Consider the following 24,848-nt stretch of genomic DNA (forward strand, 5'->3'; position numbering starts at 1 on the left):
TGAGGAGAGACCTTGTCCAGCCAAATATAAGCTTTTAAACATACTGCCATACTAATATTTACAATAAATTTTTTAAGTAAGGTGTTGGAGTTTTTCTTTTCATTTTATTTATAACATAAGAATCGCATGCTATTTTATTTTAATTTAATAGGTGAATCTATGAAATTTGTCTGGCTCATTTATTGCAGCTTCACGTTTGAGCAGCATAGCAGCAGTATTTTTTATAGTAGTAGCAATTGTAGTGGCAGTAGTAGCGGTGTTAGTAGTAGTAGTTGTTACATTTAGATACAGATTAAATATGATATGACGATTGCTCCGGTGGCCTTTAGGTTAGAGCGTTCGCCTCGGATGCTGGAGATCGCCAGTTCGAACCAAAGGCTCATAAATATGGTGCTAACAGCTGTCTCACTAAGAGGGTAGTGTTAGGACTGGTCGGTATGGAGTCAGGATAATGTTACTGGGTGGGACATGATGCTACATGTCTCTGGCATGATGCCCCGGTACTAGACATCACTACAAACTGCCACAACGCACACATCGTAGCGATATGAGTGAAAAATTGATAAAGCTACTTTATAAATTCAAATCACACATACATACGATATGACAAATTTATATTTTTATGGAAAATCTCAGTAATACAAACCAAAACAATCTAGTTAAATTAGCCTCCCAATCCAATTTAACAAAAACTACCACTGATTTGTACTGATTCTAGAACTGCGTTAACATCGCATAAAGTGATAATTTGTTGATAATTGTTAATGGTCTATTGAACACTGGATATTATTACAGCTGTTCCTAAGGATGTGGGTCAGATTGTCATGAATAAATATGCAAATAACTATCCAGAGAAATTCAAAGTTTGAAAGCCTATGTAGCTAAAAATCTTGCAGGACTTGATAAGAAGGATAGCAAAATTGAGTTGCTCGATAACCTGTTAACGACGCCTACATCAATACTCACGGCGAGAATTGCGTGCCTGAGACCAAGCCAAATCCTAACTCTAACCCTTAAATTGAATATAACGAGGACAGTGAAGATTCTGAAGAAAAGAAAGCAAATAATGAAGAAAAGAAGAAACGGAAGAGAAAATAAACTGTTTTTGCTTAAGCTTGCAAAGGATCTGTATGTATGCCTGACAAATGATGGCAATGACGGGTTCCATTAAATTGGGACATCTAGTGAGAAACATAGGCTAGTCTTTGTTATATTTGATCCTGCCCTAAGTGGAAATGATCAAAGTACGATCTGAATTAAAAATCCTCAAACTGCCATTTTAAACGTGTTTAAATGAGGACATATCACAAACAAGAGCTAAGATAATCAAGCAAGGAAGAATTCTAAAAAAAAGGTTGCGGAAATAAAAGATACCCAAGCTCTGCACTGGGGGTAATCGTCATCAAAATGAAGGCTGAATTGATCACCCGAATCACATCATGGACAGTTGTGCTGGAATTGATGGAAGATCTGCCTTACATTTTGCATTGGCACACAATCCACAAAAGCACCGTTACCGACTCAGTCCCTGGATTCTCACATCTCACCTACTGTTTTATCTGATGATATTCTATGCATTATCTACGAATTATCGGTGTGTTGAACGTACAGCTACATTTGATAAAATATATTTTTTAACCCAAAATATCAATGTGTTTGATATGTAATTCACTTACCTGTATGACTGACTATACATGCTATAGTACTCAACTAAAAAATCAAATATAAATGACCTGTATCCCAAATGAAAATTGCCCAGAAGTGATTCACCAATTCGGTATTTTTTTTTTATTACTTCTTATAATTTGGTTCTCTTTGTTGGAAGTTTTTCAGGGACATTATGTCACCGTTATTTTCAATGTTGTCAGCACAATCAAAAGTTCATATTCAGATCCAAGTCCAAGTATACATGCAACAAACCAGTTGTGATTTAAAGACGTGTTTGCAAGTACTTGCAGCCACCCATACAGTCTGCACGTGCAGACGCGGTCAGCAGCTGTTGAACATTTGCCTAATCCCGACCATAAGGGCAAAACTTAACGCAAATCTCAATTATGTGGTACAGATAGGCATATATATGCTCCACCGTGTCAGACGTGGAAACATCTGCAGTTGTCTTTCCTTTGTAACTTGCACTAACGGTGCTACGGTATGTATGAAAATATGGTATTATTTACTTATTTAACGTCTTTCAGACCTGTGTTGTGTAATCAGTACAACTTGATTCTAATTGTTAATAACTGTTAATTTTGTTTGGATGATTTGATACACCATAAAACATATTTACTGCTTTAAGTTTTACTTTACCAGCAACATAGTATCCGAGTGTTGTATTAATGTACTGGTTAAGTATCCTTCCGCTCACATCAGAGATACAACCTAAATTTGATCTTAAAGCCTAGAGAAATCCTTGCAATATTAAACATCGTAATATACAACCTTTAACAGATATGATGTGTTAAATCTAAGTAAATGTGAAGGAGTTGATGCAATTCACTTATAAATGGCTTTAACGGAATAATGAAATAGCTCTTTGTGTCTGCTCCCAATCAACTAGAAAGAAGAGGACTACACGTAAAGGATGGGGTTACTATTTATGTAAACAAACATTTTTCCAGTAATGCATAGGTCTTCCTGTGATCTTTATCATCTTAAATGTATCTCGATAGAAATAACCATTACAGGAAAGAAATTGCTAGCTGAAGGAATATATATACCGCCATTTGGAACGCCATAAATTCTGTATAGAGTGAGCATTAATCCTGACTAAAAAATTGTAAAGGGAGATTTTAATTAAACCTTTCTCCTTCCAAACAGCAAAAGTTAACTACAATTTCAGTCACATAATCTTATAACAGATAGTAACAATCAGAATTTTTTTTTACGAAGAATGCTGGGATGCTGGTTGCTCTTTTTGGGGTCAAATCGCAATCTCGTCTACTCTGCTGACGGATTCGATCTGTTTCATGCCAAGTACTCATATTCATCTCCTGGAACAGTGTAATTAGCGAAAATGATATCAATATAAGTGCTGAAAATTTTATAGACATAATACAGGATGCAGTAAGGAAATGTGCAAGACAAAAATAATATTCACAATAACAAGCCACACTGGATGCCTAATGAAATTAAAAATCTATCTGGCAAAGGATTATACTGAATGATGAAGCAAAACGTTTGCAAAATCCCAGCACTGGTTTCATTACAAGCAAACTAGAAACCTGGTTATTACTGAAGTTAGGAAGTCTAAATGTAATCAGCATGACATGCTGATGGAACGAATTGGGCTTTCTGATGGTAACTTGAAAGTACTGGTGGCAATTAATTAGAGAAACTCAAGAAACTTAAAAAAAGGAATCTCCCGAACCTTTGATCGTAAATGACAGTTAAAATCGATGGTAAGGAAAAGGCAAACATATATTAAGGATTTCTTTTGTGAACTATCAATTTAAAAAGTGGAAAAGGTTTACTCGAATCCCCCAAACCAATCCTAGGAGATTGATCTTTTTCAGTTCTTGATAATATTACTATAACTGGGGATAATATTCATGTTTTAATAGGCTTTTATCCAACAAAAGCATGTGACCCTGGCTTACTACATTGTATATTGCTTACAAAATTGCAAAATCAATTAAGAATCTATTGTGCTACATAAGCGTCTCTGTAAAAATTTCAGTGCTTTCATTTCGTTGGAAATTAGTAAATTTAGTGCACATTCATAAGAAAGAATACAAGACTGCTGTCCATATATATATATATATATATATATATATATATATATATATATATATATATATATATATATACATACATACATAGCTACAGTGTACAGCATGCTATAAATTGAGTCAATTTAAGAATGTAAACATGAATTCAAGCATTTTAAAACAAATTTCCAGGTCTTTTTCAGGATTTTCCTCGTAAAAATTGATTATTTTATGAATCATGTACAATCTTCAAAAAATGGAATAAAAACATATTTTGGTTTAGAACAAATGTATTTTTAAAATCAGAGTGATTTCTATTTTGAGACTCACATACTATTTGGATGAGACACATGACCATGTTCCAAAACACATGATGTCTAACAACAAACAAGTATACCTATTGAAATTCCAATAAATTTGCATATAACCCATTTTAATTTCCACATTCAAAATGTTAACATTTCTCTGCTTAACTGTGCATGTTGGCTGTTTATATTTTCTTTAAACATTTTAATTCCACTTATGCCTGGGCATTATTATGAAGTCTGTCTTAAATATAATCTAACTATTGGCTGTATATTCCATCAGAAATAGACGAGAATTTCGAATTGGGTCATTAATGTATAACCCATTTCCTAACTGAAATTAGTTTTATTGAGTTGTCTCCCTTGGTCATGGGTGCTGCAAGGGTTTTGTGAGAATGCAAAGAAGATACAGAAACAAATATGTCTTTGTTGATTATAAAACAGGAAATAGCTACTCCATTTTGTCCGCTTATTTCAAAGTATAAACAGTACCATTGGGTACAGTTAACTGATCGATTGATTTACTGACTGATTAATTCATGAAAGAATCCAACATCGTAAAAAGTGAATAAAATACTAAAAACATGCACTGGATACATTATTTAGCTCGAAGCATTTTCGTTTTCTTAAAAATTTAAATTGTTCTGTCTAATGCATCACAAGTTGTCTTTTTTATATAAAAAGTATGCTGTCATATAGAACAAAATTGGTCAATATAAGCTTGATAGTTGTCATGAAGATAACAACACATGCAGGTTTTACATTTCAATAAGGCTTCTGCAAATTACTGCAGTATTATGCACTGTATGTGATATCATTTTTATTATGTACCATATGTCATATGGTTTCAAAACTTCAAGTCTTAAGTGCTGTATGGCATATGGATTTATTATGTGCTGTACACCATATGGATTTATTGTGTACCATATGTCATATGGATTTATTGTGTACCATATGTCATATGGATTTATTATGTGCTGTACATCATATGGATTTATTGTGTACCATATGTCATATGGATTTATTGTGTACCATATGTCATATGGATTTATTATGTGCTGTACATCATATGGATTTATTGTGTACCATATGTCATATGGATTTATTGTGTACCATATGTCATATGGATTTATTGTGTACCATATGTCATATGGATTTATTATGTGCTGTACATCATATGGATTTATTGTGTACCATATGTCATATGGATTTGTTGTGTACCATATGTCATATGGATTTATTGTGTACCATATGTCATATGGATTTATTGTGTACCATATGTCATATGGATTTATTGTGTACCATATGTCATATGGATTTACAAGTCAGAAATTAAACAAATCTTAAATACAGGTAAGTTAAGATGATGAGCAGGTCATTCTAGTTGAAACATAGATATTCTCAGCTATATGTGAAAATTTAAAAGTAAACTCATGTATGAATGCTGCATTCTACTGAATGCAAGCCATATTTTTCTATGGCCAGCAAATTTCCAAAACAAAATAAGAAAATATTACTAATTTTCTTTGGGACTACAATGGGGTAACTGTTGATTAGTTCAATTTATGTAATGATACCACATTAAACAATTAATATTCAGTACACTACAGATATTTGCCAAAAGTTAAAGAGGTTCCCATGAAAAAAGTGATACCATAGTCTTGCCATCGGATGATAAAAGCATGATTAAAGATTAAAAACATACATGTAACATTGGATAAATACCCAAAGAAAACATCAACATCCCCACTGCTAAAAGATACTCTTAATTAAAACCTGACGAAACTGTAACATTTGTCTGGATCTACATGTCATTTAGCAATGTCCGGAGACAATGCAACAACTTAACAATCCATTCTATTCAAAGGGATGCATAAGGATGTTCTTGCTATGCTAGTTGATATGTAATCAAAGAAGAAATGTATCTTATGCAAAGGCCATTGGTGGAAACTAAACACACACTTTAACTAAATTTAGGTAGTTACTCGAGCCTAGGAAATACAGAAAGACATGTGGTTTTAAATTAGGGAAAATTAATGTTACATGAGATCAAATCTACATTAAAAGATTTAATGAAAAATGTGCTCATGAAACACAAATGGCCTGCCACAGTGACCCAAATGCAAAACTCAAATGGTTCTTGTTGTAGTTGTTTGGGATTTATCACCATTTCTCTGTGCATGATAGTCCATGGCCAGTATAACTGGTAGAGGAAGAACACAGGAAAAAACAATAAGAACCACCAACCCATGGGAACCACCTGGCAGCTTTCTCACACACACACATTTGCTGAACCAAAGACTTGAACCCTAGTGGAACGAGATGAAATGGAGGTGATTGGTAAAGGTGAGTGCTTTAGACTACTTGGCCACCCAGTGTCCCAAAAACTCAAATGGATATACATTAAGTCATATTAACAAGGGTAATGCTATATTCCTTTTCTACCATTCTAGTGGGGTCACTATATTATTCACAAATTATCTATAGAATTTTGAGAACATGAATCTTAATATAAACACAGAAAATTTATTAAGAAAGCTTGATTATATGAAATGAGCAATTCATGACCAAAGAAGCTCTTTCACGCCTGATTAAAAATCTTGTTAAATGAAGACGTTATTTCCAATTAAGTTCTTTTTATGACTGGTAGTTATGAAGACCCATAAATATCTTCAACAGCATGTATTGTCGATTGATTTATTTTATATTCCATCAACTATCTTCATTGCATCATTACATAATATTGCTGAAGACCTAAACCTCATATTTTACAGGATTTATGAAATTATGAAGTTTGAATATCAATTACAGTAAATATATGCATAGTATTTTTCATGAATGCACTGAATATTCATTGAAAGTTCAATCACGCCTGCCTTTATGGATCCTGTAAAATATGTAAATTCAATTCTTATCATTACATAGAGTTATAAAATAATTATGAATCTCCTGAAATAAATAAATAAATATATTATGAACCTCCTGAAATAAACAACAGAACCATATTTTATCCACTCTTGATAAATATTGTGAAAACACAAAATAGTGCATGAATACATAAGTAGTTCCTTTCTGTTGATGTAAACTTCAACAATGATGCAATCTTAATAGACCCAATTGCTTGTAACCAAGGCTTGGTAAAAATTAGTTTTAATTATGCATTTACCAAAAGAGATTGCACACCCAACAGTGATGAACACAGACCAAGATTTGTATACTGCATGTGCTTACAGATCAGAGTCTACTGGTAAGCAATTTTCTTGAAATTATAATAACATCATAAACCCTGACGCAGCATAACCCTTAATACTTTCCTTGGAAAGGTCATCCTTCAAGATAAATATGCCAGATGATAATACATACTGAATAATAATACATTATGATTCACTAAAGCATATACAGCATTACTAAATTAACACAATAACTGTATGCAAGTAACTAGAGATGTAATAAAGACTCTAGTGCCCTTTGAATGTCCTCTGACTTTGTCACTGCATGCTGAAGAAAAACTCAAGGTAAATAGTGGCCATTTTGAATGGCCCACATGCCTACCATTGTTTTATCATAATACCTACACTGGCATGACAATGATTTGGTAATATGCCATCACTAATAGCAATGCAAGTAATAGTTAAAGCGCCAGAGAAATATTCCAGGAATTAAAATAAATTGTTTAAAAGGGATGGTATCTAATACATGGCAAAACATAATGAAGTGTTTATTTCAAGCCTATCTTTCTTTATGAGTATCAATTCTTGTATCTTGCTGGATGTTCATCCACCCAAAATGTACCAATTTTAGACATATCACTACATATACTTATTTATTTTGGAGAGCTGCATGTATTTTACTTGGAAAGAGACAAGGATATTTTTACTGACTCAACTGGTGATATAAAATCTAACAATAATATCAACATTATCAGCAATGAACAGGCATAGAAAAGTGATCCAAATGATGGCAGTCATCCCTTTCGTATGAGAGGTAAAACTCAAAACTATCTCCTGTTTGTGGAAAAGAGTAGCTTAAAATTAACAGCCTTCCAGAATCTTTATACAGGGGCCAATAAATAATTCCCTCATTAAGAACTCAAACTGACTCATTAGAAAAAACTAATTCAAATGTTTATACAAGGAATTACTTATTTTATTTATCTGGAAAAGTACATGAAACAGCCTCTTCATCACAGTCCTCATAAAGTTTCATGTTGGGGTTGTCAAGATCACCTCTGTTGGCATGGTTTTTGCCATCTGGGTTGTCAGATGGTGGGCCATAATCCTTTACACAGGCACAACGGGGTTGTTTCTGACCTGGCTGGAAGTATTGCCTTGGCCTACCGATCCATTCCCTCTTCACACCACCACTAGAAGTACAAGCCATACAGAACTAATTCAAATTATCAATAAGACATATATGGCCTATAATGGGATATTTGTAATATGAACATAAATGTGACCTGGTTTTGAAGCACTACACCTGTCCCTCAATAACTCTTGCACAATGGGGTCCAAAAACACTGACTGCAGTATAGGCAATAGCACTTGTTACTGAGTGACATCTAACAAGAAGGAAATGCCATACCATCTGGACATGAACAATTGAGGGGTGGGTGGTGGCTGTTTAATGGTTTAATACTAGTTTTCTAATTACACTGGGAATAATTTTCAATAAAATGCTTTTTCTAATGAGGTTGTTTGATTTCTGTATAAATTACCTTTATTTTCATGATAACCATCCTATAAAGGATTTTTAAAAATCATCACTATAAGTGGTTTCAACTTATATTTACATATATATACACACATGTGTGTGTGTGTGCAAAAACACTGTGTATTACATCGCTGCTTTCTACATTTGAATGTGGATATATTTGAGTGTTTTGCCGATTTACAACAAAACAAGATTTTCTTTTTTCAAGAACTAGGGATAAGAAATTCATGAAAGAACTGTCAATGTCAAAACTCATTTTAAATCTTTTTTCTATTAGTAACACATTGATGCCATGATTTCATTTCAAATAATAGTGAAATTTCTGCTCACCTGTGAGCAAATCTTGGAATGCCATTTTGGGTATTTTAAGTTCAAAATAAAATTTGGAACTCACTTCTCTGTATTGAAATGTGTCAGAGAAACAAAAAAATTTCATGAACCAAGTAATCCTTTTGCTTGCTGTCATTAATTATATATGTGAATTAGTGTGATAAACTACTAATTAATATTAGATACTTTAACTCTGTTACCTAAAGAATACTATTTATAATTATAGTGCTGAATTGGTCAAATGAAATAACTAGATCTGACACACTATTGTGACCACTAGCTCCTAATCTTGGTAATATTTCCATGCATTTTAATGAAATATTTATTTCTATCACCTCTGTTTGACTTTATAATACAAAAGACATAATTAACATCATAATACATTAACTGATTGAAGAATGAAACAAACATAATATACATGGCTGTGATGGTAGATGGATGCAGTTCACATTTGAATGTAGAAATTATACTGCACTCAAGATGATTACAGTGAAACTAAATCACACATTTCACTTGACAAAACTTATTCAGTTGACTTTTATTTCTTAAAATACTTCCAACGGTAGACATTACTGATATTTTCATGGATAAAAAAAACCTAATACAGTTTTTTACAGTGTACTTATAAAAAATTGGTAAGAAAATATGAAAAAACACATGACATTTTATTAAAATGTGTGAATTTTATGACATAGATTTAAATTTCCTGGCTCTGCCACTATGAACAATAAAACCAGAGATATATAAAAGTTTCATATGCCAGTTTTGATTGAGAATTTCTTGACACTCAAGCAATAGAGGTGAACTGTCTTGGTATTTTCTGGAGATAAAAAAATTGGATCCATGCCTGACTGCACATTATAAGTAGATTTGCAAGATATCCATGTGCAAGTTATATAGACAGAGATACACCTTGACACCCAGTCTTACTTAACTCTACTAAAGAACAACAAAGCGATTTTCTATTAAAATGAACATGTCATTGGTAATATTTTGTAAAAATGGAGTAATACAAAATAAGAAAGGAAAGGGGCAGCAAATAAAGATGTGTGAAAAGATTAATTTCCATTTAAAAGCAGACAAAGGGTAAGGACACAGCAATGTTTCCAAATAATTATGAATAACATAGTTGATATATTTTCCCTCATTTTGAATTTAAGAAAATTTCTTTATCTTTAATAAGAAGTAAATGTTTCGATGACATACTTTTTATGCTATTGCTGGCAAGATAAGAACATGTAGATTCATGTGTACATGAAAGAATACATCATGTGATCATCATCATCACATATTATGTTGTCTCATCTCATTAGTCAATCAAACAACTTTTCCACATTTTTAGGAATGAATCACTTTAAATTGGCATTACATTGAAAAACATAATGTTCAAGGTGCACAACTTTCAAATTTTTTAACACAGGACCCTAATATAGATGTCACTACTGGTGTCACTGCCAAAATAAATGAAATGTTTCACAATACAAAATTCTAGACAATAAAACAAACATGCTCAAGACTGGCACTAACAGGACGACAAGTGTTATGACTCTGTGGTCTTAAACTAAGTAAGAGAAAGAAGCAAAACCAAATCTTAAGATGAACATATATTGTTTTAACTTAACCCAAAATAATCCTGAAAGCTCTATCACAAGTTCAAAAGAACAGTGTTCCGAATGAATTTCAGGTCCTGAATGTGCTGATGTTCCAATTAGCTTGGATGAGATGAAGGGCCAACAGTCCTGATATATCAAAATAGCATTGTCCACAACTCCTTTGAATGAATTTACAATAATTCCAAATTGTTGCTTTAGTACAGATCATCATATGAGCACTTCACAATTCCAACAAATAATTTAAATAAATAATTCCTCTCAAATTCACTCTAAACATGTTATATACAAATGCAGACTGATTTTAAACAAAGAACAACACAAGGAAATAGGAATAAAATATTTGTTCAATCCTCTTTTTATATAAGTGTCCATGACTATATTGTGACTCTATGTAACAATTCATCCTTGTGAATTATTTGACAACACCGCACTTGTATTAAATAAAACACCTGACTATGTCAATTTATATTATTCAATTATCCAATCACAAGACAACTCCCTACATACAAACAGGTTCATTATCAAGGCTGAGTTTAAAACTAGTAAACATCTATTAATAGCTCTATCTAAAATTAGAATCTACATTCATGGACAAAAATTTAAATGCTAAAATAGATATATATAACACTTCCTTCTATAATGAAATAGAACATTTTATGCAATAAAGCTTTCTATCACATATTAGTAAAACATACATGTAATAATATAATAATAAAATTACAAAGGAGGATTTCTTATGAATAAACAAAATAATGCAATAAAATATTTCTATACAGGTGAAAGTGCATTATGCAATCAGATTATCCTTTCCCTCGATGTGCCTAATGTCCTGCAACATCAACCTCCACCTCACGAATCTGATTTTTATTTGTCGTTCTGTTAATGAATGTAAGTGGATTGTGATCATTGAATATGACTGGAAAAGGAGCTCATTAATACACACTTCAAATTGTTGCAAAGCCGATACTAAAGCCAAACACTCCTTCTCGATTGTTGAATAATACCGTGAATACTTGCTTAATTGTTTTAGAAAAAAAGCACACAGGATGATCCACACAACCTTTGTCTTCTTGTATTAAGACTCCACAACTCAACCCCCCAATCAATCACTTGCATCAACAGACATTTTAAATGACTGGTTCAAATTTGCTCCTGAAAGAATTCATGTTTTATCAAAAGTTACAGGCAGAGTACAAAACAAATGTTTCGGCAGCATACAATCAGTTTGGGTAAGTGGACAGTGTATCGCAGCAAGTTAAAAAGAAAATAATAATAAAACTAACCAAATGACCCTGTCATTCTGATTATTAAGGTATAATATTCTTTAGTAATAAAATTAAGGATTAGATATAACCACTTTAAATGAAAAGTATTCCAATAAAGCTTATAAATTTGGAACCTGTTTCCAGACTATATATTTCTTATTTGAAAGCCACACATTGTGTTTTAGTGTTAATTTTACTTCTCCCATGAATAATTTAATGCTAATGCACATAATAAATAAAATAATAAAACCTGGCCACTTTGCTAAATATGTTATGCACACTAAACAGTTTTATCTCCCAGTTATGTTTGCTGGACATTGCCACCATTGCACAACACATGACAGTGTTAATAATGCTTAAAAATAAATATTATCTGTTTATTGTATCAATTAATATGTAAAAAATGCTTTCTTGATTTATTGCAGCAATCTGACAGTTTTGTCAAGTATATTTACCTTGCCAACATTTCTTATCAACACCATAATTCTGCATGAGCACAGGTCACTCAGTAAATATCATAATTGTTTAGACCAGGAAATTGTGCAGTCAACCGACTTTTACAAGTAAGACATTAACAACAGACACAATTAAAATTGATACTGTTATAACTGTATAGCTGACTGATTTCAAATTTGAAACATATTCATATTTTATCATATGGAATCGGAAAATACAGACATATTTACATTATACTACCTTTTTAACTAAAATCCAAGATGAGTGGCATATACAAAATTTTCACAACAGTCCATCACTGCCCTAATTCAAGGATAATATAACTGTCCCCAAAATCATCAAACTATGGAATGACATGCCCCTCTGGTAAAGAAGCCTATTAAATATCAGAACATATTATCACAAAACTGAGAGAAAAGTTGCACACACAAGATATACTCAATCACTTGTACATTTCACCTCTGCCCATGTCTCAAAGAAAGTATCTCAGAAAGATCGCCAGTAACTTCTTGCAAGTTAATGGTTTTTCCTTGAGTCTTCCTGGTTTTGTCCTTCACCAATATAATGTGCTAAAGAATGGCATTTAAACCCAACAAACCCCAAACCAAACAAATAACTGTCCATTACTATGTTACGTCAAAGCAGGAACATATCTCTCCCCAAAACACCTGTGTCTCATTGCAAAATGATTGCACATCCTGAGATAAAGACAATTTTTCGTCAGATTAGCATCACTTTAAAACTATTACTGGCCATATAATGCAGAGGAAATGGGAGATAACTCACCCAGGCAGCCGATCTGGGCTGGTCTGAGCAGGCATCAAACCTGTGACCCTTGAATTATGAGTCCAACACTCAACTAATTAAGCTACTGTATCTTCCAATAAAAAGATATATCAAATATCAAAAAAATACCAAACACTGAGAACCCTGTTGTGCAAAGGACAGGACAAAGGAAGTATAATGTTGCTAATTTGAAAATGCTACATTTGAAATGTGGTATAAACTGAATAAAGACTAAATTCAATATAAGCTAAGAATAAAAAACAAACGTATCCAACCTCTTGACTAAAATTTGGTCTCATCTAAGGACATAACCAAGAAGCATGCATGTGTCTGTGTGTGATTTGGATTTTTAACGTAGCTTTAACAATTGTTCAGTCATATCACTATGATGTCTGCAGTGTGGCAGTTTACAGTGGTCTAGCACTGGGGCATCATGCCACTGACATTTAACATGATGTCCCACCCAGTCACATTATCCTGACATCAGGCCGACCAGTCCTAACACTAACCTCTTAATGCTGAGTGCATAGCAAGGTAGCTGTTAGTACCATTTGTATAAGTCTTTGGTATGATTTGACCAGGGTTTGAATCCGCAACTTGCAAGGCAGATGCTCTAACCACTAGGCCACCGGAGTGGTCTAACTAAGGAGCATTAAGTGGTACAAAATGGCAGGTCTGTGTTTCAAAGATTTTAAAAATGCTAAATATGGAGTTAATTTTGCAAGGGATTAGTGAAATAAAAAGACTGGAGAAAATAGACACAAAAAAAACATTCAAAATGAGTTATGAGACTCCTTCTTGATGCCATTACCTCATCTGTGATACAACACAAGAGAAGAGGATGAAAGGAAGGTCTGAGTTCATATCGTATGCAAAATATGAGGTGAATCTGATGAGAGACCAATCAAATATAAAAAAAATGAAATAAAGGGGGAAAAAACCTTCAGCATAAAAAGTACCCACTTTTCTTGCGAAGCAGGTCATTCCGTAGCCAAGTCGTTGCATACCCAAGTTGTTTCATACCCAAATGAGTGGTTTCATACCCAAAGCAATGGTCATTTTGTACCCAATGCTATGGTTGTTTCGTAAACAAAATTAGAGTCGTTTATAGCACACATTTAAGTCCAAATATAACCACCAAGATTATATAAAAATATATTTTATACATATTTCAAACTGTTACATATTTGATTTCAGGCATTGCCTTGGTGACAGATATATGACATATTACCTGGGGTTCATTTTAGATGTTTTATTGCTGGCAGAATCCAAGCATGCATAAGTTTATTCAGTTATTTAAAACATCAAACATATAGCCTTAGAATACAGATGTAAATATATGTAAAATGCAGTGCCAAGTTAAAGTTACCCCCCCACCAAGAGTATTCACGTGCATTATATTTAGGAGGATAAAAAAAAAACAGATTATGCCAAGCAATGAAAATAAATTTTCACTCGCCAATTCCAGTTATTTGAAATGAGAATTTCAGTTATGTCACTAACTTGTTAGCTTCTTGTGATCGGTTAAATTGTTGAAAACGTTTGCACAAGTTTGTTTTTGCAGCTGGCAGTCAACAGAAAAACGGCTTAGTGGTCCAGATAGTATATCACGGTCTGCAGTTTGAGTACCAGGGAGTAACATCCAACAAAAGTTGAATTTAACACCAGTACTGGTCATTGGAGATGACAAACTTTCAGCCAATTATTAAAAGATCGCCGAATTTCTAGTTGCTTTGAGCGGCTAAACATTTGTAATTGATTCAGCCATGTTAGTCATTACTGAATAATACCCATGAATAATAGTTTGAACAACTGCAAAAGAAAAGACTTATTCAATTATTTAAACCTGGTCAATGTTTTCTTTCTCTTTTTATTTGCAATGTGATTTTATTTTTTTTTTATATAGATGCTATCATTCAGTGAAGACAATACAACTGTTTATCAGTGCTTGGACAATTTTTTGCCTGGATATGCTTTACTAATGCAAGTTTTATGGCAGGAACAGTTTATTAGTCAAAAGATAGGTTTGTAATTAGAGAAGGAGCAGTAAATGTGACAATACGGTATATTTAACTGTGTACAATAAATAATGGGTATAAAACGACCATCACCTTAGCTATGAAACAACCATCATCTTGGGTACGAAATGATCAATTTCTACTGGGTATGAAACAACTTGGGCACAGATTGACCATAAGCCTTTTTCTTGACTCCGTGGCTGTATTCAGTGACATAAGAGCAGACATGATTTTGGTCTTCCATAACAAAAGCTGAAAACATTTGAATGGGGGTTTGGGGGTCATCCCATAACAGGGTCTCAAGGGGCAGTGCCCACGATCCAGGGTTCAAGGGCCCCCAGCCAAAAATGCATTTTACACTCATAAAAAACTGCTCCTGGTTAAACTTATGATCATAAAATAAACCAAAAATAATCATTTGAAAAACTAATAAACCTATCAAAAATGTTCAACTTGACTTCAATAATTTCACAATATTTATTGTCAGATGAATCTGTTCTCCAATACTATTGATGCTGAAGTTATTTCATGTGCATGTCAGTGTTCACATCGCAATTAAGTCACAATAATTTCTCAATTAATGCAGCAAATATTTTATACTTCTCTCTTTTCATAACAAATCTGTAAAATAAACACCCAAGTAAATCAACTATATACAAATAATCCCATACATTCACTTGTCTTTTTCTCCAATAGACACAACCTGTTGATATCCCAGTTGAACTCATTTTTGTGGCTTTGCAAAGAATTCTTTAGCCTTCTTTTCAGTCACCACTGACATTTTTGGTTCAATGTGCAATTGTTTCTTTTCCTTCTCAATGAGAGCCTTTTTCCTTTCAAGCTGGTGCTTGTATTGGTGACATGCAGTGCATATATTCTGACAAAGGGCTACATCTGTTCTCTCATGCAAGAAATCTTTCTTCTTAAAGTAATTAACTGCACTTTTTCCAGATGCCTTCTGAGCTTAAATTTTTCTGTATGCAGCTTCTTTTGTAGGTGCTGTTCCAAGCTCTACCAACTGTGATTACCACAAAGTAGAGGTCACAAAATGCTAGTCCTCTAGCATTCAGTTTTTTTATAAAAGGACTAATTAAATTTATTTCAACTTTTTGCTCCAGCCATTCCCATTTCCATATATTTTTAAACCTTTATCTAAACTGTTTGCATCACAGTCTCTCTTAACAACTTGAGATACCATGTTTTGCAAGCATGCTTCTTTTTTCCATTGCCAACAGTTTCCATTACACAATGGAAAAACCTTTGACCAATCAGAATACTCTTTACAAGAGTCATGTGCTAACAAATATATGGAGGGTCATGGCTCCGGTGGCCTAGTGGTTAGAGCGTCTGCCTCAGATGAGAGAGATCATGGGTTCCACACCCGGCCGAGTCATATCAAGGACTAAAAATGGTACTAACAGCTGCCTCACATGGTGCTCAGCATTAAGAGGTTAGGGTTAGGACTGGTCGACTTGGTGTCAGGATAATGTGACTGTGTGGGACATCATGCTACATGATTGCAGCATGATGCCCCAGTGCTAGACATAAGTATAAACTGTCACACTGTAGACATCGTAGCGATATGACTGAAATTTTTTTAAAAATATGTTAAAAATCCAAATCACACACACAAATAAAAGGGTCATTGCAGAATGAGAGCAGACAGACCGTTTTTTAAAAACCAGATCAGAGATGATATAAAAAATGGACGATATCAAGAAAAATCTGAGTCAAGGCAGGATAAAAGCAGAATTCCACTTTAAAATGGAGAAAAATCATGTTTGATAAGAGGTAACAGTGGTACAGAGAGGAAAGGATGTTCAAAACCATGCAATTTTCCATCAATAGATGGGAAACAATGTAACCAAAAAGTGTTAAATACAGCCCCAACTAGAGACAACAAACCAGGGACAGGAGTGCTAAAGGGAGGACAAAAAATAAGTGATGCCATTTCATTTCCAATATTAAACAAATGAACAAAACGACTGATTATAAAAATATAAGTGGAAAAAAACTTTAACCAAAACATGTTCCCAATCTAATTCTTGACCAATTGGCTCCATCTAGTTGCAGGAGTGAAAAAGAAAAAACTGGAAGTATGTGACTGTATTTTGTTCCAAATATAAAGTAAACAAAAATGGAGTTAATGAATTACAAGGACTGATAAAATCTAACCAATTTAGCTGTCCACAGATGCATATACCTAATCACCCATCCACAGCCAGTTCAAATTCTAGATACCTTCATCTCTGTGCAATACACATCCTTACCGTCTTTCCTATTTCTTAAAGTATGGAACAAATGTTGTACAGCATTACAGATGAATACCTGCAATCAGGCAGATTTAACTTACCTTAAATTTGAGCACCAAAGTCTCCTTTCAACACCTGGCCTGTATTCAGAATTGCATCCTGGGTAAAGTTTTCTGTCATCATCTTGAAGTTTCTGTTTAATCTTTGCCTCTTCCAGCTCCCTGTGGAAATTCTTTAATGCCTCGGTGGGTTCACCCGTCTCATCATAAAATGTTCCCACAACAACACCTGAAATTTTGTTTGTCTCATTAATTTGTGATACCACTTGTAATATGGTAGTGGTATAGATATGAACCTGGAACCTCCTGCATCTAAGGTAGATGCTATAACCACTTAGGCCAACAGAGTGGTCTTGTCTGTCTTTAAATGCAATTTTCAGCCATATTAGATTGAAGATGACTTTAATTTTAAAAAATGCAGACATTTTTATTCAAACAGAGAAAATGAAAAAAAGTTAATTTTTTGAAACTTCATGGAATTATTGCTTCATTTTTAATAGCTAATTATACTTGCGTTTAATTTTCTTACAAAGTTTAGTAGATAGCCCATGAGAACAAGAATATTACACAACTGGCAATTTAAGATGATGTTGTTGTTGTTGTATGGTTTAACGCCATTTTTCAGCACACGATAGGATATACATGGCGGCCAGTATTAATGGTGGAGGAAGAACCCGGGAAAATCCCCAGAAAGAACCACCGACCCACGATAAGCTACTGGCAAGCCTGCTCACATAACCACATTGGCTGAATCCGAGACTCGAACCCACACAGACAGAGGTGAGATGGCAGTGATCCGTAACGGAGAGTGCTTTAGACCACTCGGTCACTCAGGGCCCCACAATTTAAGATGAAGATTATTTAATGGAAATTGTTGAATGAAATTAAATATTTAACTTTGGCACTCCATCTCCTATACATACATAAATATATTTATATATGCGTACAGGTCTCTTTTCAGTACACGTACATCTTTAAAAATCTATGACTTAAAAGGAAAATGGTCTGTCAAAAGTACTGCACAGAAAAAGACCAGACCAGTCCAAACATTGCACTGGAATATATATTAAATACGATTTGAATATGGAAATAAACACTGAGTGCAGAGATCATACCGATCTTGAAATTTTACCAATGTGGGTGTAATCTTTCTTGTAGAACTCCACCCATTCTGCAAGTCCCAGTACATCAGTCCAAGAGAGTCCAGTTACATCATCGGTAAGTCCTTGGCTTGTAAAATCCCCTGACACAAAGGATCTTGATGCATCCTTTCCTGAAGAAAAAAAACCAGCTCTGTATTACTGTAATAAATAAATAATGGATCATGAAACAAATACAAACTCAGATGAGCTGATCAAGTAGCAAACTTACCTGATATATTGAAGAAATATTTGTAGAGGAACTAATATAGGTAGATAAAAATGATAATCATGGGTTTGAGTCCAGCCTAACCAAGCTCAAAAAGATGGTTAGTCACATATTTTGTCCTATTTTAGTAACAAGTGCTAAAAGGTCATCTGCTTGCCATGGAGGAAGTCTGGCAAGAGTGGTCTCCCTTTTCATTCTGGGACTGGTGTAAACCCTGTTCCAGAAATCAAGCTTCAAGGGGGCAGGAGCAGGAGATGGACCCCTGCTGGTGCCTAATGACTTCCTGGCTTAACACTTATATTACTGTTTTCGAATTAACCTTTATATAGTGTACATGTGTTATATGATATGTACTGTATTTACTTGCTTAATAATCAAATTAAGCTGTTAGCACCAAAGATCTTGATATGCCATATCATAATACACCTGCATATTAGGATCTATAGTGTTTGTTCTACTTATTACTCCTAACAAACTGCACAGACCCAGATCTGTAATAAGAGATGGCAGATCTGGGTCTCTGCAGTTTGCAGTTGGACTCATCTTATAAGATAGTATGTACAGTATGTACATTTCAGTAGAGGAATCAGATTAGTAAATTATTACACCAAGACTAACAACTAACTAAAAGAGAAATGTTGATGTTGCACTGATATGCAGTAGGTACATAGGTATCAAGTAAAATTAACATGGTAATGTATATTCAACAGAAGGCATATTTCACTAACTTATGTTTACATGTAAAAAATAAATTCCAAACTCTTTTCTTTCTTCAAACTAGATACTTTTATATACATTGTATTAGCAACAGATATGCCATTACATCCTGTTAGTGGATTACTGCTTAGAAAACATACCCAAAAAAATTTCCTGCATAGTATTTTCATTGGAATTCTACTCCATTGGAAATCAACATGTGAGGCATTGGCACAGTGAATGATTTTCATTACTGATCAATAAATCTACCAAAGTGTTGGGTATTCCAAGGTGACTTTTGATGGGAGGTGCTCTAAAGAGTATGTCCTATTGCTATGGTAACTAAGAAATACAGTGATTGCTGGCAAGATGATATCAAAAGTAAGAAACACAAATTTCTGGAAATGTTATGTAAAGGGAACATATTTAATAAAAATTTGCAAAATTCATAAATTTAAGATCTTTGTATGACTGAATTATAGTAGATCCATAAAATAATTAAGATTTTTATTAGACGACCTATTTGCACTTAACCCCAATGCTCAATACTGACTGTGTGCCCCTGGTCCATAAAGCACCGTCTTTGAATTTACAGGATGGTTGGGTTCAATTTGCAGTTAACCCTAATCCCCTTAAATTTATATTGTGTGCCCCTGTCCAGAAAGCACCTTTCATGCATTTGAAAGATGTCTGGGTTCAACCCATATCCCAATGGCCATGAATTTACATTGTATAGAAAGCACCTTTCGTGCATCTGAAGGGACGATAGTGTTTATTAACTATTCTTTATACAATGGATTTAAGAACCCAAACAAATCATGAGTTGATAATACAACCCATGATGGGCCCCATAAATATTTAAAAAATCTGTCGAATAGCTCAAGTCATGTGACTAATTCCAGTGGGATTGCTTAAATTATGACGTATATAGTTTGTTGACATTTCACTTGGCGTAAGTTTATAAATGAAAAGTACCGAAAAAGGGATTGGAACTGGATGTGGTATGAATGCCATTGGATGACTTACTTAATTGTGTACATGTAAGAAGAATGTGAGGTTTTCTTTTTAACATTAATACAGCATTTCTTCCAAAATGCTAATCTTGAAAGCTATGTGAACTTCTTGAGTATATGTTTACATAAGGGTCATTCAGATGTAACGAATTATGATGGTGGTTCTTGAAATGCTCAAATATTGTGGCAATAGGGATGATGCTGTAACAGGACATAATAGTACAGGATTCTCAATAGGACATGATAGTACAGGATTCTCAATAGGACATGATAGTACAGGATTCTCAATAGGACATGATAGTACAGGATTCTCAATAGGACATGATAGTACAGGATTCTCAATAGGACATGATAGTACAGGATTCTCAATAGGACATATAGTACAGGATTCTCAATAGGACATGATAGTACAGGATTCTCAATAGGACATGATAGTACAGGATTCTCAATAGGACATTATAGTACAGGATTCTCAATAGGACATGATAGTACAGGATTCTCAATAGGACATGATAGTACAGGATTCTCAATAGGACATGAAAGTACAGGATTCTCAATAGGACATGACAGTACAGGATTCTCAATAGACACATACCAAGGTTCTCTGTAGGAAGCTCCCAATGTAAACAAGCAGACAGACTGCTCGCTGTCCATTTCTGGTTTCTTGAATAGTCTATTTCAATAAAAACTATGTCATCTGTGGCTAATATTTACAATGTCTATTTATACTATTGCTAAGACAAATTGAACAAATAAATAGGAGCAACTCTTGTATACATGTGTAACTCCAGAATGTATGGAATTATTGTGATTATCAAAGACATTGAAATACATTACATCTGTTGCCTGAAGACATAAACTGGCCCAAGCAAATGTGTTTTACTAGTAATCAACTTGCTTCAATCAGGGGGGCCCTGAGTGGCCGAGTGGTCTAAAGTGCTCACCATTCCAGATCACTGCCATCTCACCTCTGTCTGCGTGGGTTTGAGTTCAAGGCTTGGCTAGCGTGGGTACATGGGAAAGCCTGCCAGTAGGTTCTCGTGGGTCGGTGGTTCTTCCCTGGGTTTTCCAGGGTTCTTCCTCCACCAGTTATACTGGCCGCCATGTATAGCCTATCTTGTGCTGAAAATGGCGTTAAACCCTAGAACAACAACAACAACAAAGCTTCAATCAGGAAAGCATTTAAAAATTCATAATCAATTAGGACTTTTTGTATTAACCTAGGATCAAATATCAGCATTTGTTTGATTGCCATTTATATTATAATCAATTAGACAAAACTGGAAGATATAGAGCTAATGATGCCAGTTGTCAAAGGTAAGTGGACATACTTTTATTGCTATTTACACATAATTATTTTGTTGCAATCTGCAAAAAGGTAAAAATAATGGGTGTTTTATTTAATGTACATTTCAGTAAAAGTTTCGTAAAATTTGCACTCATTGATTTGAGCAATTAAAAAAAATGTGTTGAGAAGTTACAAGTATAATAAAGAATAAAATAATCGTTTTTCTGTTTAATATATGAAATATAGTCATACAATTTTCAAAAAAAAACACTTGTAAAAAAATTAATAATGACCATGTCTGTCTCACCATCTGCTTCGCTGTTTCTTATATTGTACAAGTGTTTCTCATTATTCAAAAGAAGATAAGAAATCAGTTTGTTCCACAAAAAAACAAACTCAAATATGAGCTTATGACTGTCCAAAACTTATGAGTACTGAGATTGCTGTTTTGGCTCCTAAGATTATTAGGTCAAAGGTCAAATGACTCTAAACTTTTTCAATCTTTTAAGAACCCTGGGTGGTGTCATTTTTTTTAAAGTGTTATGGCCACCATATAATCACAATTGAAAAGACAATCCATATGGCAATTGTCTGTCTCAGTTCAGATTAGAATAGTTATGGGGTGCAAACAATCAGAAGCTGCCAGGTGAATCTGGTTTTCCCAAAGAAAATGAAATTGGACCACAAAAAAATTCTTTAACATTTCAATTTTTTTTATCAACAGATAATAGACAGCCATAGTAAAAGGAAAGAAATGTTGTCATCCAGTGTAGTAATCACTGCTCTAGTGGAAACATGTCGCCCTGTCACACAAAAGAACCTGGATCTAATACCACTTCCTGCATTTTTATTTTTATTGTATGCTTTGTTACCTTTAATTCAGAAAGAATTATGTTACTCAGATTTAATGTGCAAAATATGTATACAAAAAAAATGCAGAATATGTGATGTGATTTGGGTTTTTAATGTAGCTTTAAAAAAATTCAGCCATATCACTACTATGTCTGCAGTGTGGCAGTTTACAGTGCTGTATAGCACTGGGGCATCATGCTGCAGACATACAGCACGATGTCCCACCCATTCAAATTAACCTGACAACAGGCCGAACCAGTCCTAACACTAACCTCTTAATGCTGAACGCCCAGCGAGGCAAATATCAGTACCATTTTTGTAAGTCTTTGGTATGACTCTGCCAGGGATCGAACCCACAACCTCCCACAGCTGAGGTGAATGCTATAACCACTAGGCAACCGGAGCGGTAATGCAGAATATAAACAACAATCAGCTGACATCTCCATGAAGTTTGCTATTTTCAAACTCTTAATACACCATAGCCAGCCAACTTGTCTGGGCTGTGTTTTCTGAGTGAATAATGAAACAAGTTTGTGGGTGACAATACTGGAATTCACTCAACATTTATTTGAAACTTTCTACTTTTACCACAGGAAAAGGATTATACACGTTACAGTGACCTGCAAATACCCATACAGTTTCAAAAATGATTACATGTCGAAGACCAGGTAAGTGACAGCCATACAAATAGCTTTACATAAATTACACGCCCTTCTGCTTTCTAGATGAGGTACAATTTATTTTGGTGTCTGGCAGCGTGCAAATAGTCTTGAGTAGCTAAGGTGCACGGCAGCCGTTAGTCCTACAATGTAAGACATAGCACGTTGGTTTTTTTTGTAGTGCCATCACCCCCCAGAACAAAAATACTGGGTGACTTATCTTACGTTATAGGACTAGACAGCCGTGTGAATGGCCTCAATCTATTATTTTTCAACATCAATGATGAAGAGACTGATTTGGTTGACAAAACGAACTTCAATATGGTTTACAAACTAGTTTATGTTCACGTAAAACATAATTGTTTCATTTTCTTGAAAACGTTGAAAACTGTATGTAGATGCTATTTCCCTAAATAAAGTACCAGTAAAGAAACTGTACGATCCTCCAGGGCCATAGTGTTGTTTGCCTTTGGTGACATCGAACACCTTTCCCAAAATTGCCAAGTAGATTTTTCCCCCATCCTCTCCCATATGCTTTGCAAGTTCTGTTTTTGTTAAAATTATTCCATGCGCCTCCGATTTATGAATAATTTCTTCACGTGCATCAAATGGCATCAGATTTAGTACATAGTCACGAACTGGATGGAAGACAGGTACAAAGAAAAAAGAGGCAATAACAACTACTATTAAGGACAAAAGGTATAAAAGAAAACTGTTCAAAGTTCCTCTGTCTTGGTTATCTTCTGCCATGTTACTTTTAAAGTTATTAAAGCTTAGATTGGATATATATAGCCAAAAAATAATAACTAAAAATAGGTGATGATCACACAAATTAAGGCAGCTAGAGTTATGCCACTTACATCGGCCTGGCAAAATTTGATACGACACATACAGCGGACACGGACGTGATATATTATGACAAAATAATAAAAATAAAAAAATTGAATACGATAGAGTGCAACAATAAAAAGAGAAGTAAGTAAAGGGAAAATGTTTGTAGTCGATAACAAGGGTAAAACAGAAGAAATGTTATAAAGTAATGTAATTTTTAAAAAAAACTTCAACAACAAGAAGCGTTTGTTGTTATGCAATCATGATATAAATAATAATAATAACAATAATAATAACAACAACAACAACAACCACAACGACAAAACAAACAAACAATTTTGAATTGAACTTTAACACAGCAGGATTTTGTCATACACTAACCTATATAATAACATATTGAAGAAAAAAAAACAAGATGGCCGCTATCGCTTAACCGGTTTGAAGGAGCTGTTACGTTTTTTAGTGCCGTTTTCATGATATTTGTGCTTGTTGCCTGTCTTCATCTACGTTATTGTGTTCATTATGTATTGGCTGTTCAATTCGTGTGTGTTTCTTCATCTCCTTCTTTTGGAAATGAGAACAATTAGACTTTTTCTCAGCTGTCTTGCTCCAATGCTTTTGAACAAACCGCCATCTCGTG

General features: G+C 34.1%; 1 protein-coding gene across 2 annotated transcripts; it reads right to left on the reverse strand.

Moving 5' to 3' along the window:
• Nucleotides 1-2,580: 2,580 nt before the first annotated feature.
• On the reverse strand, nucleotides 2,581-24,227 carry LOC149775267 (neuferricin-like). Of its 2 annotated transcripts, XM_089944362.1 has the most exons (5): nucleotides 23,800-24,227; nucleotides 18,634-18,774; nucleotides 17,544-17,730; nucleotides 8,154-8,375; nucleotides 2,581-2,990 (listed from the first exon to the last, which is right to left on the reverse strand). In XM_089944362.1, the coding sequence occupies exons 1-4, from the start codon at nucleotides 24,125-24,127 to the stop codon at nucleotides 8,159-8,161; spliced, it is 873 nt and encodes a 290-aa protein (XP_089800488.1). In that variant the 5' UTR covers nucleotides 24,128-24,227; the 3' UTR covers nucleotides 2,581-2,990; nucleotides 8,154-8,158. The 2 variants fall into 2 exon arrangements, with proteins under 2 accessions (XP_089800488.1, XP_089800487.1); XM_089944361.1 differs by having other exon boundaries at nucleotides 2,581-8,375.
• Between the last annotated feature and the right edge of the window lie 621 nt (nucleotides 24,228-24,848).

This window comes from Sinohyriopsis cumingii, chromosome 19, assembly GCF_028554795.1.
Source record: "Sinohyriopsis cumingii isolate HCF-2022 chromosome 19, ASM2855479v2, whole genome shotgun sequence".
Classification (NCBI taxonomy): domain Eukaryota; kingdom Metazoa; phylum Mollusca; class Bivalvia; order Unionida; family Unionidae; genus Sinohyriopsis; species Sinohyriopsis cumingii.

Excerpts from the sequence above, each read along its gene's own strand:
- LOC149775267 (XM_089944362.1), bottom strand. The coding sequence starts at position 24,127 with ATGGCAGAAGATAACCAAGACAGAGGAACTTTGAACAGTTTTCTTTTA. Across the intron at positions 18,775-23,799 it reads ATCGTACAGTTTCTTTACTG|GAAAGGATGCATCAAGATCC; the intron begins GTACTTTATTTA and ends TTTTTTCTTCAG. Across the intron at positions 17,731-18,633 it reads GAAAGATTACACCCACATTG|GTGTTGTTGTGGGAACATTT; the intron begins GTAAAATTTCAA and ends ACAAAATTTCAG.